Raw genomic sequence first — 17913 nt, 5'->3', positions numbered from 1 at the left:
GGTAGCCATGCAGATAAGGCGTTGCCTGAGAAGGCTGATAAAGGCTAAACAACCCCTTCTCTTCCTCCTTCCTTAGCCAGGCTCCAGCAAGTAGATTCAAAGGTTTCTTGTAGGATAGAAGTTCCTGCCTCAGCAGGGGCAAGGAGGCCTTGGGGCTGGGCTGGGCTGGGTGTGGCACTCTCCCTGCCAGCTTCTACAACCTGGGGCAGGAACAAAAACCTGTGGGTGCCTCAGACCACAGCAGAGCTCACAGAACCTGCGGGAGCCAGGCTGACCCGCCAGCATGGTAGAGTTCGCGCCCTTGTTTGTGCCGTGGGAGCGCAGGCTGCAGACACTTGCTGTCCTACAGTTTGTCTTCTCCTTCTTGGCACTGGGTAAGTTGGGCTGCACTGTGGGATGGGAGACCACCACTCAGGTGGGACAGAGCAGCCACACCAGGTGCACACAGCACATTGATGGTGGGAAGACATTTATCCTAAAGGGGGCTTTGTTGTGCTCAGAGCCCCTGCCCAGAGAGAACTCCTGGGCCTGCCCAGAGGCTTCTTGGGGGTGGAATGGGGTAGAAGTCACCGTCTGCCGCTCTGGATTGCACTGTGGGCTCTCCTTTGGCACTTGGATGGAGACCAATCTGCAGGCTGCCAGGTGGTGTGGGAAAGCCTTTGGGCGATGATGGCAGAGTTCTGGGCTCTGCAGCCTTCTCAGAGAGGAGGGATTTCCTTCTGTGCACTCAGGGAGGAGGAAACTGTGGCTGGTAGTAGGGTAAGTGAGAGAAACAGGGAAAGAACAGGAGGGCGGGGAGAAGGTGCAGGCTGAGAGTGGACTGTGGAGTGGGCATGCTGGGTACCAGGAAACCCGGAGTCAGACTCAGCTGGGCAACTGACCAGTTGCATGACTTTAGCCAGCCCATGCCTGACCTCTCCAAGCCTCGACTTCACCATATGCAGAATGGAGACAACAATGCTGGCCTTGCAGGGCTATTGTAAAGGAAATGAAGAAATGTGCTGACCTCTGCTCGGCACAGACCTGGCCTGGACCCTGGGCTGGGCTCACACTGGAGGGCATGAGCATGGCCCCTTACCCACCCCACCACTGATTTGTGGCCAGAGAGATCACCCTTGCCCAAAGAACAGCTCTGCCGAAGGCAATATTTTCTAAGAGGGCCTGGATCTGTGGCTTGGGAAGGGAGAATGACTGGGAGTCCGTGGGATTTTTCCTTTCATCTGCTGGCACCAGACAGGGTAGGAACTGCTGCCTCCAGGGCTGAGGTTCAGCCTGTACACAGATACCACTCTCCTGGTTGTTAAAATGTTGACACACTCTGAACACATTGCTCAGTAGCCATGTCTCTCTCTCTCTCTCTCTCTCTGTTTCTCTCTCTCTTTGTTCTTCTCTCTCTTTCTCTGTCACGCACACACTCACACACACACATGCACACGTACTTCCTCAGAAACTCCCCCACAATTCTGTAGCTAAAAAACTCCCCCTTGGCAAAGCAGGCCCTCCAGGACCCTGCCCTAGCATCCCTTCTGGTTGACCTGCATCTCTGTTCTAAGGGTTTTTAGACATTTTACACATCCCTGTATACCCCCTTTGCACAGATGAGCCAAACAATCAAGGATTTGCCTCCGGTAAGGGCTGAGAAACCATGAGTCAGAGGGGAATTCCACACTAGGCCCGGTCTTAGTCCTGATGCACCCCTGATTACCGGGCAGCCAGGGGCTGGCCTCTTCCTCCCTCCCTCCTTTCAACAACAAATGTCACTGGTCACTGAAGACAAAGGAATCAGAGCTCAGCAGGGTTTGGGAACACTGCGTAGTTCAGAGTGTCCACAGACAAGAGGCAGGAGCGGGAGGGAGAGGGCCAGCTCTGGGGCTCCTGGAGGCCAGGCTGAGCTGCTTGGACTGTCCCCGAAGTTATGGGGAAGTCATGAAGGGCTTGAATAACGGGAGGCACCTGGCTGGATTTATCTCTGGGAAAATGGGGCAGAGGATGAACAGAAAGAGAGCAGGAAAGGGTCTCCCTTTGCTCTGAGATCCCAAAAGATGGAAACTAGAACAGTTTATCCAACCAGTTGTCCCCATTGATTGAGCACTTGGTGAGTACAAACAACTCTCCTGGGGAGAAGGGGGACTGGCAGGGGATGGAGTGAATCAGGCAGCCTGGTGCAGTGGGAGAAAGTGAGCTTTGGAATTAGGCCTACCTAGGCTCAACGCGTGCCCCCAGTGACACTGGGCTGGCCGCAGTCCCTCTCGGGGCCTTCGTCTCCTCCTTGAATGCCCTGGAAGCTGCTGTCTTCCTCCTGGGGCCGAGGATTGGACAGGACAGTGCTGCTAGTGCCAGGCCTATGGGCAGAGTTCAGTCTGAGCAATCTCACCTGCCTTCCTCTCAGACCCTTGTCCCTGACAGCTCCTTCTTCCCTCCCTAGCTGAGATCTGCACTGTGGGCTTCATAGTCCTCCTGTTTACAAGATTCTGGCTCCTCGCTGTCCTGTATGCGGCCTGGTGGTACCTGGACCGAGATAAGCCACGGCAGGGGGGCCGGCACATCCAGGCCATCCGGTGTTGGACTATATGGAAGTACATGAAGGACTATTTCCCCATCTCAGTGAGTATTGAGGCTAGTTGGGGTAGGGGAGGGAGTTGGCTGGGGTGTGGTCAGGGCCAGAGTGCCCATATCTCCATGGGAGAATATGGCCCTGCATGCATTGAGGAGGGTACTGGGCTGGGAGGCAGGAGCTAGGGCTTCTGCTACTATGTGACCTGGAGAAGAGTCCAGCTTCTCTCCGATCCTGGTTTCGCATCTGCAGGGATGCGGGGCCAATATGTGGATTGATGAATGTCCAGCGTTTGAAGGAGTTCTGTGGGGTATATGGTGTGAGGCATGCCTATGTATCTTAAAGGCACAAACCCATCAGCAGCCCAGGCTTGGGAGTGAAGGTAATAAACTTACAGGTTCTAAGGACCATCCAGCCTCACACTTAACATTCACCAGAAGAGGAGGCTGACACCCAGAGAAGGAGGAAATGTCACCAAGGTCACACAGCAAGTTCTTTTACAGATTTCCAAGTGTGTACACTGACTGTGGGCAAAGGGACAGGGGAGAGAGCCCTGAATTGTTCTCAGATCCTACCCTGCTCCTAACTGGCATGTGGTATATCTTTGGGCAAAGCTTTGTCCTGTTCTGAGGCTCAGTTTCCCCATGTATCTAGTAAGTAGACTGATTCCTCCTCCTCTGCATGCCTTCAAATCTCTGGCTTTCCGACTCCTGTTACCTTGTGGTCATTGTGGACACCAGGCCCTGGACTTGAAGGTGTGTCCAGAGCAGAGCAGATCCATGGATTTGAGTGAGCAGATCTTTCGGCTCCTTCAACGGAATCCCAGGCAATTTGAAGCCTTGATCTACGCAGCCAGGCAGTGATGGTTTATTAGCCAGATTGGATAGGATGGGGAAGGCAGTGGGGATGCAGAGAAGGGACAGGCAGGGGCAGTTGGCCCTCCTCTGGAAGCAGGAGAGAAGAAAGGGGTAAGATATGGCCCGTGGAGATAGGCAGACTAGATTCTGATCCCAAGTCTGCCCCATACCATACCAGCTGTATGACCGTAGGTAAGTTGGTCTCTCTGAGCCTCAGTTTCCTCATATGTAAAATGGGGATAATGCCACATGCCTCACTGGGTTGTGTAGATTCAGTGAGACAAAGCAAGTAAAGCACTTTGTAGGTTTTCTTTTCTTTTCTTTTCTTTTTTTTTGAGATGGAGTCTCGCTCTGTTACCCAGGCTGGAGTGTAATGGCGCGATCTCAGCTCATTGCAACCTCCGCCTCCCAGGTTCAAGCAATTCTCCTACCTCAGCCTCCTGTGTAGCTGGGACTACAGGTGCCGGCCACCATGCCTGGCTAATTTTTGTATTTTTAGTAGAGACGGGGTTTCACCATGTTGGTCAGGCTGGTCTCGAACGCCCAACCTTAGGTGATCCGCCCACCTCAGCCTCCCAAAGTGCTGGGATTACAGGCGTGAGCCACTGCGCCCGGCTAGCACTTTGTAGGTTTTCGGTAAACAGGTAGCTAGTATTATTTTACCCTGGCAGTGGGACTCTGAGGAAGTGTGGTAGTGACCTTGAGTCTGGGGAGGACTCTGAGAGCCCGAGCCCTGCTGCTCTGACCTCCACACCTACGTAACTTCTCCCACGCTGCCTGGGAACCCTACCTCTTCCTGTCCCATCAGAAACAAGATCTCCATCTTGCAAAGGGGGAGGGGTAGAGGAAACAAGCCCACGAAAGTTAAGCAAATTGTCTGAATTATGGGAACGCAAGGTGGCTGGGGTTCCTGCCTTGCTCCCTTCTGAGAGTCCAGGGGCCCAAGAAGGACTAGCAAAGTCTGAGCCACAACTGGAATGCAGGAGCCTCTAGCACCGCAGTGAGCAGGGCCACCAAGGCAAAGGGCAACGGGGGTGCTGGGCAGACAGCAGGCAGCGGCTGGCAGAGACTGCCGTGCTCACGAAGGGTGGTAGATGTGGTGAGGCAGAACATGGTCTAGCCTGGGGGGCTCAGGATGGGGGCCCTCCCCTGCCCCTCATATGTGTTTCCTGCAGGGCCCCCTCCTGGGTCTTGTCAGCAAAGAAACTTAGGGCTTGCTGAGTTCTGGGAGCAATCATGGACGTGTCAGAGGCGGAGTCCTCATCCCCACCCCAGGACCTCTGCACTTTGAGATTCACCTCCCTTTCATGCCTCTCCTGTCTCCAGCCTGGGCTTCCTCTTCTGTGCCAGGAAGGTCAGAGTTTCCCCGGGAAAGTGTGCTGTGGCCAGCCTGGGGACGTGTGTGTGACATCAGGGACCAAGCCAAAGAAAACCTGAAGCAGGCTCTGGCCTCCAGGAGAGCTTCAGAGGTTCTGGCTCTGGTCTCACTTCTTACTCTTGAGCTGAATCCCAAGCTCACTGGGGGGGAAAACGCAGCCTGAAAAGGCAAACACACAAGCACAGGCCCAGACACTTGCCGCAGGGTGAGTTTTGAGCCACAGCCTGACATTCAGCATGGCTAAAGCAGAAGGCAGGCCTGCAGAGCAGGCTGGGGAGGCCCTCAGGTCAGAGGGTGGAGGCCACTGGAGGCCATTCCGCAGGACTGGGACTGCTCACCTGAAAGTTCTCCCAGGGTGTCTTCAGCCAGCCCAACGGCCTCAAAGGACAGCATCTGGCCCTTTTTGCACCTGGAGCATTTCCAGTCGCAGGTCTGGCAGAAATGCTGAGGCAGCTCTGTGCCTACCCTATCAACATCCGTCCTTCCTGCTCCTTCCCCAGCCAGGTGGCTCGTGAGGAGGATATCTCAACCTTAGTACTGTTGACACTGGTGGGACACAGGCCTCGATTTGCAGAAATTCTATGTGCATCTTTTTGTTTGTTTATTTTGCTTTTGTTTTTTTTCGAGATGGGGTTTCACTTTTGTTGCCCAGTCTGGAATGCAGTGGCGTGATCTCAGCTCACTGCAACCTCCACCTCCCAGGTTCAAGCGATTCTCCTGCCTCAGCCTCCTGAGTAGCTGGGATTACAGGCACCTGCCACCTCTCCCAGCTGATTTGTATTTTTTTTAGTAGAGACGGGATTTCGCCATGTTGGCCAGGCTGGTCTCGAACTCCTGACCGCCTGTCTTGGCCTCCCAAAGTGCTGGGATTACAGGTGTCAGACACTGCACCCGGCTCTGTGCACTGGTTTTTTTTTTTTTTTCCCCCAGGATCCTTGCTCACCGCAGGCCCTTTGCAGCACCATCTGCCAAGGGTGACAATGCCACTGAGTGGCCAGCAGAGGGCGAGATGATGTTCATTTTGACTATGTCCTAAGCTGGGTCTGTGGGGTGGGGCTGTGGCCTGCAGACTCTCTTTCCATAGACCCTCCCACCCTCCCATATGCCTTTACTGCCCAGGCCCTGCAGGGATCATGGGGTGAGCAGACAGTAGGGAGCCCCAGCTCTGCTGAGCTCCCCTAACATTCACAAACCTCCATGCTCCCCTGCCATATACATGTGGCCGTCCAGTGATTTTAAAGTTTTTTTTTTTTTTTTTTTTTTTTTGAGAGAACTGGCATAGAGCACAGCGGTTCCCTTAGCCCCAAGGCTGCCTTGCAGGGACTGGGGGCCTCCCACCCTATTCTGGTTCACTGCACCCCGCAGTCAGGTAGCTCTCCAGGTAGCTTTGTCCACCTGGGCACCATTGACATTTGGGGCTGTATTATTCTATGTTGTGGGGGCTCTCTGTACCCCTGGCATCTACCCACTCAATGCCAGTAGCACTATCCCTCCCTATTGTGACAACCAAAAACATTTATAGACATTACCAAATGGCATCTGCTGGGTGAGGGGGAGGGGCTGGGGGCACACACTTGCCCCAGTGAAGAACCATTGCTCTAAGGCCTGGGCTCTGCCTCCTAAACTCCTCCAGCCTGACTCGTTTCTCCTCCGCCGGCCCTAAGTCCTGACCACACGTATCTCTTTATCTTGGCTCTACTTCTGCCAATGCCCCCTGCAGTCCATCCACCACACTGCAGCTGGAATAATCCTCATAAAATGAGTGAAACACAACAGTGACAGTGACTCCCATGGCTCTTAAAGTCTATTTTTGCTGCAGCCTTCCAGTTCCTGCACCCCACCCACCCCTCACCTGCCTGTCCTCCCTTTGCCATCCGAGTTTTCTAGGCATGAGCCATGTCACTTGCGCTGGCGCTCTTACTTGGAGTGCACCCTCTTACCCCATGAATCCCCTTTTCTTAGGACTCCTACAGGGTGGCAGAGCCTCCTGGTTACACACACAGAGCCAGACTTCTGGGTTCAAACCCTGGCTTTGAGTCTATACTAGCTGTATGACCTAGAACTAGTTAATGAACCTTGTGTCTCAATCTCCTCATCTGTTAAATGAGGGCAATGATATAACACTCCCCTCACATGGTTGACGGAGGGTGAGGCAAGTTGGTGTACACAAGGTGCCTGGGGCCTGGTAGGTACTGGGAGTGTTTACCACCTCTGGCACTCTTTCCAGCTCTCAGGGCCTGGCACTTAATGTATTTCTTCAACTCTAAGATATCCTCAATGGTAAAATATGCCAGTATTTCATGCACCACTAAGAGAAAAAGTTTTCCAATTAGAATTGAAAGGTGCATCTTAATTTCAAAATGTTTAAAGTGGGCAGGGAGAGTGTGCATGTTAGAATTGAGGGGATGTGTCCGTGGGTATCGATGCTTGTCTGTGAAATGAGTGTGTGACTATGGTGGGTCAAGGAACAGCTGATAACTTATCAACAGAGAGGACTGGGGAGGCCAAAGCCCTACCCAGGGCCACAGGGAGTTACAGCCAGGGCCAAGGAGAATATCTAAGCCTTTCCATCCATCTGAGCTGGGTGGGGGGAGACAGGGAAGCACCCTAGTCCCTACACGTGCATACACACACACACACACACACACACACACACACACACACACTCACACAGCTAACTGCCTGAACCTGAAAGGGGATTTTTGAATTTTGATGTGTAACCAAATCCCCTAGGAAATCTATCACAAATCAGATGCCCAAGGCCAGATCAGACCTACTGAATCAGACCCTGCATGCCCAGCATTTTTAACCTGCCAACTAATCTAAGCACATAAATAGGCCATGAACAGGCTCTCCCCACACCAGGCCCTGGAGCAGTGCAAGGCAGGTTGTTGATGCAGGAGCCGCTTTCTCCTGGGAGAAGGGAATCAAGAGAACCCTGGAACTTCCAAGTCTGACTAGCAAGTGAAAGGTCCCAAAGACAGTCCTGAGTGGCAGGATATTTCCCTGGGTCTGGAACAAAGGCTTTCTGGCTCGCTTTGCTCTCTCTCTTTCTCTCTCTGATGCTTTCTGCAGGAGGTGGCAGAACTCAGAGCCATTTGTGTGGCTTAGGGCAGGTCGCCGCAGCTCGGTTTGCTGGACTGTCAAATGGTGCCTATCATACTCCAGCCAGCCTCCCTAGGGCCAGGTTGAACAATAAACAAGCTAACAGCATGGCTGCTTTGTGAACCATAAAGAATCTGGGTTCTTGAGGCTCTTCACTTGGCCCACGGCTGTGAGGGGGCACAAGATCATTTGTGGAGAAATGGGAATGGACAGACACGGTAGAGACACAGCAGCCCCCCGCTGTCCTCCCTCCCACTCAAGGTCCAGATGCCCTCTCCCGGAGAGCCCTATGTGGTGCTGTGATCATTTAGGCAGGGACTGAAGAGCGTCTTGGGGTTAAAAGTAGCGCCCCTGTACCCGCTGCTGAAGAATTGAAAACATTTTCACACCAAGACTTGTACACAAGTGCTCAAGGCCACATTATCTGTAATGGCTCAAGGGTGAAACCACTCAAATGTCCTTGACTGATGAATGGACAACCAAAATGTAGAATATCCATAAAATGGAATAATATACAGTCACAGCAAGGAATGAAGTACGGATACACACCATAACATAGGTAACCTCCAACCATGCTAAATGAAGGAAACCAGACACAAAAGCCACATATTGTGTGATTCCATTTACGTGAAATGTCTGGAACAGGCAAATCCATAGAGACAGAAAGTAAATTCGTGGTTCCAGGGGCTGGGGAGAGGGGGAGTGACTTCTAATGGGTATCAGTTTATTTTGGAGTGTTGAAAATGCTCTGGAATTAGATAGGTAACACACCTTTTTTTTTTTTTAAAGACGGGATCTTGGCCAGGTGCGATGGCTCATACCTGTGATCCCAGCACTTTGGGAGGCCGAAGGGAATGGATCATTTGAGGTCAAGAGCTCCAGACCAGCCTGGCCAACATGGTGAAACCCCATCTCCATTAAAAATATAAAAATTAGCCTGGCAGTAGTGGCATGCACCTGTAATCCCAGGTACTCAGGAGGCTGAGGCAGGAGGATTGCTTGAGCCCGGGAGGTGGAGGTTGCGGTGAGCCAAGATTGTGCCACTGTACTCCCGTCTGGGTGACAGAGTAAGACCCTATCTAAGAAAGAAAGAAAAAAAGAGAAAGAAAGAAAGAAAGAAAGAAAGAAAGAAAGAAAGAAAGAAAGAAAGAAAGAAAGGTGGGATCTCTCTCTACAATCCAGGCTGGAGTGTAGTGGTTCAATCATAGTTCACTGCAGCCTCATTCCTGGGCTCAAGCAATCCTCCTGCCTCAGCCTCCCAAGTAGCTTGGACTACAGACATGCACCACCACAACTTTTAAAAAAATGTTTGTAGAGATGGAGTCTCACTGTGTTGCCAGGCTTCTTGGCCTCCCAAAATGCTGAGATTAGAGGTGTGAGCCACCACACCTATCCCACACCTTTTAAATATACTGAAACCCTGAATTTCATACTTAAAACGGATACATTTTATGGTATATAAATTATATCAACTAAAAGCAATAGCACCCCCAGAGCCTAGTAACCTGGCTGTGCCCTTCTCCAGGCCCCACTGCCTACTGCACACCCAGCTGGCCAGGGCATGCACCCAGGCAGGATTTTCCCCAGACAGCCAGCTATCTTTGCTTAGTCACACTCCCCTCACCTAACAGAACTGAGGGAGGGAGACAGACCACAGCACTCCACGAACCTCCCCTCTTCTTTGTTTACCCGCTTTGAACCCAGTAGCAACCCTGCCAGGGAGGCGTTATCAGTGTCCTGTGGGACAGAAATAATTGAGCCACGGAGGGGACAGGGGCTTGGCAATGGTCATGTGATGAGCCAGCGGCAGAACCTGGGTCTCCTGACTCAAGGTTCTTTTTCCCACTAGTGGAACCCTGGTGACGTGCCAGGATAGGATTGGGGTCAAGGGAGCTTTCCTTCTGAGGCTGCACCAGCCTCATCCACCGGGCTCATTCCTTCCTTCCTTCATGCCATATCCTTTCCAGAGCATCTCTTCTGTTCCAGGCCTGCACTGGGGACACAGATGCATCAGACACATGGTCTGTAATCTTCACAGGGATGTTGTGGTAGATTTGGGTCCAGGGGACAGATGGAAGAGGTTAGCACAGAAAGATACCACACCTCAGTATCCAAGTGCCTGCACTGTGGGAGGGCCTGTGTCTAGGTCACTGAGCCAGTATTAGCACATGCATCTATGTGCATGTATCCAAGTGCATGCTCTGTGGGACCACAATAGATACGTGCACGTAGATGCTCATTCTAATATTGGCTCAGTGACCTAGACACAGGCCCTTCCACTCACCAGGGTATTTCTCTATGCACAAATGCTTTTTTTTTTTTTTTTTTTGAGACAGAATTTTTTGCTCTTGTTGCCCAGGCTGGAGTGCAATGGCGCGATCTCGGCTCACTGCAACCTCCGCCTCCCAGGTTCAAGCGATTCTCCTGTCTCAGCCTCCTGAGTAGCTGGGATTACAGGCGCCCGCCACTACGACCAGCTAATTTTTGGTATTTTTAGTAGAGGTAGGGTTTCACCATGTTGGCCAGGCTGGTCTCCAACTCCTGACCTCAGGTGATCCACCCACCTTAGCCTCCCAAAGTGCTGGAATTACAGCCGCTGCCACTACGCCCAGCTAATTTTTGGTATTTTTAGTAGAGATGGGGTTTCACCATGTTGGCCAGGCTGGTCTCCAACTCCTGACCTCAGGTGATCTGCCCACCTCGGCCTCCCAAAGTGCTGGGATTATAGGCTTGCATCACCGCGCCCGGCCACAAATGCTTTTTTATTAAGGGCATAATCATTCATGCATACATGAATTTGTTTACTTATTTATTTAAAGTAGGTAATACCTTTTGTTCAAAATTCAAAAAAGGTTGGCCAGGCGTGGTGGCTCACGCCTGTAATCCCAGCACTTTGGGAGGCCGAGGTGGGCAGATCACCTGAGGTCAGGAGTTGGAGACCAGCCTGGCCAACATGGTGAAACCCCGTCTCTACTAAAAAAACAAAAATTAACTGGGCATTGTGGCAGGTGCCTGTCATCCCAGCTACTCAGGAGGCTGAGGCAGGAGAATTGCTTAAACCCAGGAGGCAGAGGTTGCAGTGAGCTGAGATCACACCATTGCACTCCAGCCTGGGCGACAGAATGAGACTGTCTCAAAAAAAAAAAAAAAAAAAAATTCAAAAACAGACCAAAGGGTAGGTGTGAAAAGTCCTCATTCCACATCATGTCCTATCTCCCCAGTTCCTGTCCTCAGAGGCAACGATGACTACCTGTGTTTGGTGTATCCATATAAAGCAAATGTATTTTCCCTTCTCTGCACAGTTGCAATACTCTCCATGCATTGTCCCGCCCCTTGCTTTTTCAGTTAACAAGCTGCCATGGCCCTTTTTCCCTATCAGGACAGAAAAAGCTGCTGTACTTCTCTATGGTGACACAATGGTCCATTGTGTGGATGTTTCACAAATTGTCTAAATAGGCCCTGCTGATGGTCATTATAAGTGGATGACAAATTTTTGATATCACCAAAACCTGATGCTTCCGTGAATAACCTTGTTCAGGTGTCATTTTGCACAAGTGTGAGAAATTCTGTAGGCTAAATTCCTCACCAATGGAGTTGCTGGGTTAAAAGATCAGTTATATTTTTCGGTTTTGGTAGATATTGTCAAATTGCCTTTATGGAGGTGCAAAATTACCCTCCCACTAGCAGCGAATGAAAATTTATAAGCAAGTGTTTCCATGCATTGAGCTAGATAGGTTTTTAAAGAAACACCACCAGGCCAGGCATGGTGGCTCATGCCAATACTTTGAGAGGCTAAGGTGGGCAGATCACATGAGGCCAGGAGTTTGAGACCAGCCTGGGCAACATGGGGAAACACCCTATCTCTACTAGAAAATACAAAAATTAGCCAAGTGTGGTGGCATGTACCTGTAATCTAAGCTGTTCGGGAGGCTGAGGCATAAGAATTGTTTGAACCTGGGAGGCGGAGGTTGCAGTGAGCTGAGATCATGCCACTGCACTCCAGCCTGGGCAACAGAGTGAGACTCTGTCAAATAAATAAATAAATAAATAAATAAATAAATAAATAAATTGCAGAGCCCATGTCCAGGTCAAGGACAGGAGAATGTGGAGCTATTCAGCCTGGATGGGGCAGACAGGCTTCAGGCCCTGTAGACATCTCCAGTCTGCTCTGAGAGAGGGCAGCCAGGCCTCTGCTGCTCCCCAAAGGGAGTAACAAGAACCCTCAGGGAGTCACCAGCTGCATCTTGATGACAGGAAGAATTTTTACACTGGCAAAGCTGTGCCAGAGGGGAAAGGCTGGTGGCCTCTGACCTGAGGGAGTACACATTGCAGGGCCTGGGCAGTCCTATCAGGGAGCCTCCCGATGGGATATGTGGGATTGGGTCAGAGACCCTGGGGACCCTTGGACTCTGATGGCCGGGTCTTCCAGACACAAGGCACTGAAAAGGGTGGCCCCCCCAGTTCCTTACAATCACCACCCACAGCGATAGTCTTTGCAGATTTAGCTGCTTGGCACAGCCCGTCCAGTAACTGGCCAGGAGCAGCATTTGTTAACCGAGTTTGCTCCCCTTTCACCTTCACTCCACTTCACCTAGAAGCTGCTAATGACAGCAGCTCTCTCTCACACAATCTACAACGTCCGTTGGACGCTGCTACACTCTCATGCTGCAGGCCTGGCCAGACCTGTTGATGCGATGGCTGGGGAAAGAGAGTGGCTAAGGGGCAATGAAGGCCTGGCGAGGGGAAGCAGAGAGCCACAGGGTGCCATGCATCATGCATACGGATAAACAGGGCCAGAGCTGCCCCCCATGTATGGGCTTTCCACCCAACAGGACTCGCTCCTCAGATGGCCTACAAAGCCTCATTCCCACATCTGAAGTGCCAATTTTTTGCCCCGAGACATCCATCAGGGATTGGTTCCAGGACCCCCGCAGATACCAAAATCCACTGATGCTCATGTCCCTCATATAAAATGATGTAATATTTGCCTGTAACTTATGCACATCCTCCCATATAGAGTAACCCATCTCTAGAATACCTATGACACCTAATACAATGGAAATGGTATGGAATGCTGTTTAGGGAATACTGATAATGGAAAAAAGTCTTTACGTATTCACTACAGGTGCAACAATCAATTTCTTTCTGAATACTTTATATCTGAGGTTGTTTGAATCCGTAGATGTCTCATGGATATGAGGAACATTGATTTTTTTTTTTTTTTTTGAGTCTTACTCTGTTGCCCAGGCTGGAGTGCAATGGTGTGATCTCGGCCCACTGCAACCTCTGCCACCAGGGTTCAAGCAATTCTCCTGCCTCAGCCTCCCTAGTAGCTGGGATTACAGGCACCCACCACCATGCTCAGCTAACTTTTGTATTTTTAGTAGAGATGGGGTTTCACCATGTTGGCCAGGCTGGTCTCAAACTCCTGACCTCAGGTGACTCACCTGCCTTGGCCTCCCAAAGTGCTGGGATTACAGGCGTGAGCCACCGCACCTGGCCGGAACATCGTTTTTCTTAAAATGGGGCTGTTTCAGCATGGCAGTGCCCCCATGTGGCCTTTTGGTGTCTTCATGTTATATCCTGTCCAGGTGGTGTTGGTATGAATAATTCTAGGCACCATCATACCTGAGTTTCTCAGTAGCCCTAGGAGATAGCAGGGACAGGTCCAAATACTCTATTGCCACTTTACAAATGAGGAGCCTGTAGGAGAGGGGAGCAATTTGTCCCAAGCCAGCATCAAGTCTGTGGCACAGCCAGCACCGTGGTATCTCCAGGTGCTGTCACACACCATATCTGAATCTTCGTAAGAACCCAGGGTGGTCAGACATATGGATGAAGACCTGGAGGCTCAGAGGGGGGCTTCCCAAGGTCACACCAGTGAGTGGCAGAGTCAGGGTTGGCACACAGGCCCCACCCTGGCCTGTGTGTGCTCAGCACGTTGCCGTCCCTGCAGCTGGTCAAGACTGCTGAGCTGGACCCCTCTCGGAACTACATTGCGGGCTTCCACCCCCATGGAGTCCTGGCAGTCGGAGCCTTTGCCAACCTGTGCACTGAGAGCACGGGCTTCTCTTCGATCTTCCCCGGTATCCGCCCCCATCTGATGATGCTGACCTTGTGGTTCCGGGCCCCCTTCTTCAGAGATTACATCATGTCCGCAGGTGAGTCTTTCTACCCCTGAGCAGCTCAGGAAGGTAACAAATTTTCAGAAGGGTTGCCAATAGTTCTGTACTTCTTCCAAGAGCGTGTGCAGTAGGAGAAGGAGGCTAGGCCCAAAGAAGCACTTCCTACAGCACCATGCTGGGCGCTGAGTCCATCAGGGGGTTGGGAAGAGGGAGAGGACTCAGGGAGCTCCTGGCTGGAATGGGGGGCAGTGGGGGAAAACCCCAGGCCTCAGTAGGCATTGCTGGTGATCTCTTTATGAGCTACATGTACTTTCATAGCCCCTGCTCCCTCACTCCATACCTGACCCACTTTTCTCTTTCCCCAGGGTTGGTCACATCAGAAAAGGAGAGCGCTGCTCACATTCTGAACAGGAAGGGTGGCGGAAACTTGCTAGGCATCATTGTAGGGGGTGCCCAGGAGGCCCTGGATGCCAGGCCTGGATCCTTCACGCTGTTACTGCGGAACCGAAAGGGCTTCGTCAGGCTCGCCCTGACACACGGGTATCAAGCCTCTGGGAAGAGCACTCTGGGTTCAGTTGGCAATTGGCAAGGATTTTATTTTGGTGGGAAGACAGCAGAGACGAATGCAGATTCTATTTTGGTAGAGGTTTTCAGTCCATTCACAATGAAGATTATATTTTGGTGTCTCATGCCCAAATACCTAGAAAAGTTTCCACAACGGAGACTCAGTGATCTAAGAAACTAGGTGGCAATGAACATATTCCACAAAGCTGGCGCTTGATCTGAGACCTATGGTATCTAGAAGAGTGATATTTGGGGTACATTTCAGAGCTGTTCTCCCTCCTTGGGGTGAAGCATCCTTGAGAAACATAAGCCAGCTGAGGTGGGAGATATTTTTCTAGGAAAAATAATACAGATTTTTATATCTGGGAGGACTCTCTGAAGCATTCTGGTCTACCTCTCATGGTGCACCTGGGAAGTTGTGGCCCTGCAGGGGACCTGCCCAAGGTCAGAGAATGGGGCTGCGAAGATCTGGGAGATATCCCAGGCCTCCACTTCCAGCCCAGGTGGCTGACCTCTGCTCCATTTCTTGGTCACTGAGTTCCTGCAGGAAGCTAAAGGGCCTTTCAGCTTGTGCCTTCTCTGGGGCCTCCCACATGCCCTCTTTCCTCTATTTGTCTCCAGGGCAGCCCTGGTGCCAATCTTCTCCTTCGGGGAGAATGACCTATTTGACCAGATTCCCAACTCTTCTGGCTCCTGGTTGCGCTGTATCCAGAATCGGTTGCAGAAGATCATGGGCATCTCTCTCCCACTCTTTCATGGCCGTGGTGTCTTCCAGTACAGCTTTGGTTTCATACCCTACCGCCGGCCCATCACCACTGTGGGTAAGTCCAGGACCAGGCTGGGAAGGAGGAGGCTATAGGGACAGGGCAGGTTGTGTGCTGCAAGGGGACGTGGAAATGAGCCAGATTTATTCCTGCCCTAATGGGGCTCACATTCTAGACTGGGAAACATACACACACAAGCAGATAGAATAGAAGACAGTCTGGGATAGGAACTATAGCAGAGGTGCCAAGAGCAATAGTTGCGACCAATTGCTGAGCACCTGCTCTGTGCCAGGCACTACACTAGCTGCCCTACATGAAGCAACTCAGCTTATCCTAACAACCTTCAAGGTAGGATTTTTTTTTTTTTTAAGAGTTTCACTCTTCTTGCTCAGCCTGGAGTGCAATGGCACAATCTCAGCTCACTGCAACCTCCGCCTCCTGGGTTCAAGAGATTCTCATGCCTCAGCCTCCTGAGTAGCTGGGACTACAGTCACTCGCCACAACACTCAGCTAATTTTTGTATTTTTAGTAGAGATGGGGTTTCACCATGTTGGCCAGGCTGGTCTCAAACTCCTGACCTCAAGTGATCCGCCTGCCTCAGCCTCCCAAAGTGCTGGAATTACAGGCATGAGCCACCACACCTGGCCATACCTTCAAGACAGGAGTTACTATCCCCATTTCACTGATGGTAAACTGGGGCTCAGAGAAGTTAAGCAACTTCCAAAATATCGCACTGTTTTTGAATAACAAAGTTGAGGTTTTTATTAAGATCATTCTGACTTTTTACAATGCTAGAGAAGGAGGGTTTAATTCTTTTTTTTTTTTTTTTTTGAGACAGAGTCCTGTTGCCCAGATTGGAGTGCAGTGGCATGAGCTCAGCTCACTGCAACCTCCACCTCCCAAGTTCAAGCGATTCCCCTGCCTCAACCTCCAGAGTAGCTGGGATTACAGGGCAGTGCCACCACGCCTGGGTAATTTTTGTATTTTTAGTAGAGACAGGGTTTCACCATGTTGGCCAGGCTGGTCTCGAACTCCTGACCTCAAGTAATCCCCCAGGCTCAGCCTCCCAAAGTACTGGGATTACAGGCATGAGCCACCACGCCTGGCCTCCGACAGACTTTATAGAGAGAAGTCCATTCATCTCATCTCCATCCATCCACTTGCTAATTGAGCAGACTTGGTAAACCCCTACATCATGACCTCCCCTGTGTTGTGTAGCAATATTTTCATGAATTTTAATACTTCTGCTGCTTCCAGAGCTATTGCCAGAAGAGAGGACAGAGGAACTGCCTTCCCAGCCAGGCAGAACCAGAGAAAGGGATGAGTTAGGCCCTTCCTGATTCTTCCCTGGGATGAGAGAAGCCACTGCAGGTCAGCGTGGAGGGGTAGAGGGGAAAGAAGAGCTGCCTGGGCTATGAACTCACGCCATCTTAGAAATATAGCCGCTTCCATTCATGGCATCTTGGACTCCCCAAATCATATAGCCTGAAGGTAAAGGGCACATCCCTGGGGTCTAAAACCTGGCAGTGGTTCTTCCTGGCTATGTGACCTTGAACAAGTCAGGCAACCTCTCTGAGCCTCATTGACTCATCTGTCAAATAGGAATGACAGGTTTTTATACCCATAGGATAAAAGGGAGTATTTCATGTAAAGCACCTAGTGCATTGCCTGACACATTGAAATCCAGCTGTTGGCTGGGCGTGGTGGCTCACACTTGTAATCCCAGCACTTTGGGAGGCCGAGAAGGGCAGATCACAAGGTCAGGAATTCAAGACCAGCCTGTCCAATGTGGTGAAACCCTGTCTCTACTAAAAATACAAACATTAGCTGGGCATGGTGGCGCATGCCTGTAATCCCAGCTACTCGGAAGGCTGAGGCAGGAGAATTGCTTGAACTGGGACGCAGGAGGCGGAGGTTGCAGTGAGCTGAGATTGAGCCACTGCACTCCAGCCTGGGCTACAGAGCAAGACTCTGCCTCAAAAAAAAAAAAAAAAAAAAGAACGAAAGAAATCCAGCCATTGTTATTATATCAGAATCTTGGAGTTGCCCTAATGTCTTAAAATTCATTCATTACTTGAGATTAGGGTTGGAAGGAATGGCAGTAAGAGCACTTTTCTGCAGGGATGAACCATGGGGGTGGGCACCTGCCCCAAGGGCCCCTTGCCTACCCTAGGCCACTGCACACCTCTATGCCTTGCAGTGGGGAAGCCCATCGAGGTACAGAAGACGCTGCATCCCTCGGAGGAGGAGGTGAACCAGCTGCACCAGCGCTATATCAAAGAGCTGTGCAACCTCTTCGAGGCCCACAAACTTAAGTTCAACATCCCTGCTGACCAACACTTGGAGTTCTGCTGAGCCCAAAGGGCAGGGCCAACATTAGGGAGCCCAGCAGGAGGTGCTGTGCTCTGAGAAGACTTCCTGGAGGTGTTTGTTGAACATATCTGCAGAGCCTTCCCAGACTCCTGCAAATCCAACCCATATCAGGCTGTAAGTCAAAGCAGGCAACGCAGAAGAGGAGACCAGACTCTGGCACAGCAATCTGCACTCCTGCTGCAAGACCTTTGCA

General features: G+C 51.2%; 1 protein-coding gene across 1 annotated transcript; it reads left to right on the top strand.

Annotated features, from left to right (window-relative positions):
• The first annotated feature begins 283 nt into the window (after window positions 1-283).
• MOGAT2 (monoacylglycerol O-acyltransferase 2) lies at window positions 284-17702 on the top strand. Its single transcript, XM_030829498.1, has 6 exons — window positions 284-374; window positions 2426-2604; window positions 13851-14055; window positions 14385-14559; window positions 15205-15404; window positions 17548-17702. The coding sequence occupies exons 1-6, from the start codon at window positions 284-286 to the stop codon at window positions 17700-17702; spliced, it is 1005 nt and encodes a 334-aa protein (XP_030685358.1).
• Window positions 17703-17913: the final 211 nt, after the last annotated feature.

Source organism: Nomascus leucogenys, chromosome 15 (genome assembly GCF_006542625.1).
Source record: "Nomascus leucogenys isolate Asia chromosome 15, Asia_NLE_v1, whole genome shotgun sequence".
NCBI lineage: Eukaryota > Metazoa > Chordata > Mammalia > Primates > Hylobatidae > Nomascus > Nomascus leucogenys.
The sequence above is the reverse complement of the archived record's forward strand: the minus strand, read 5'-3'. Positions and strand labels throughout refer to the sequence as shown.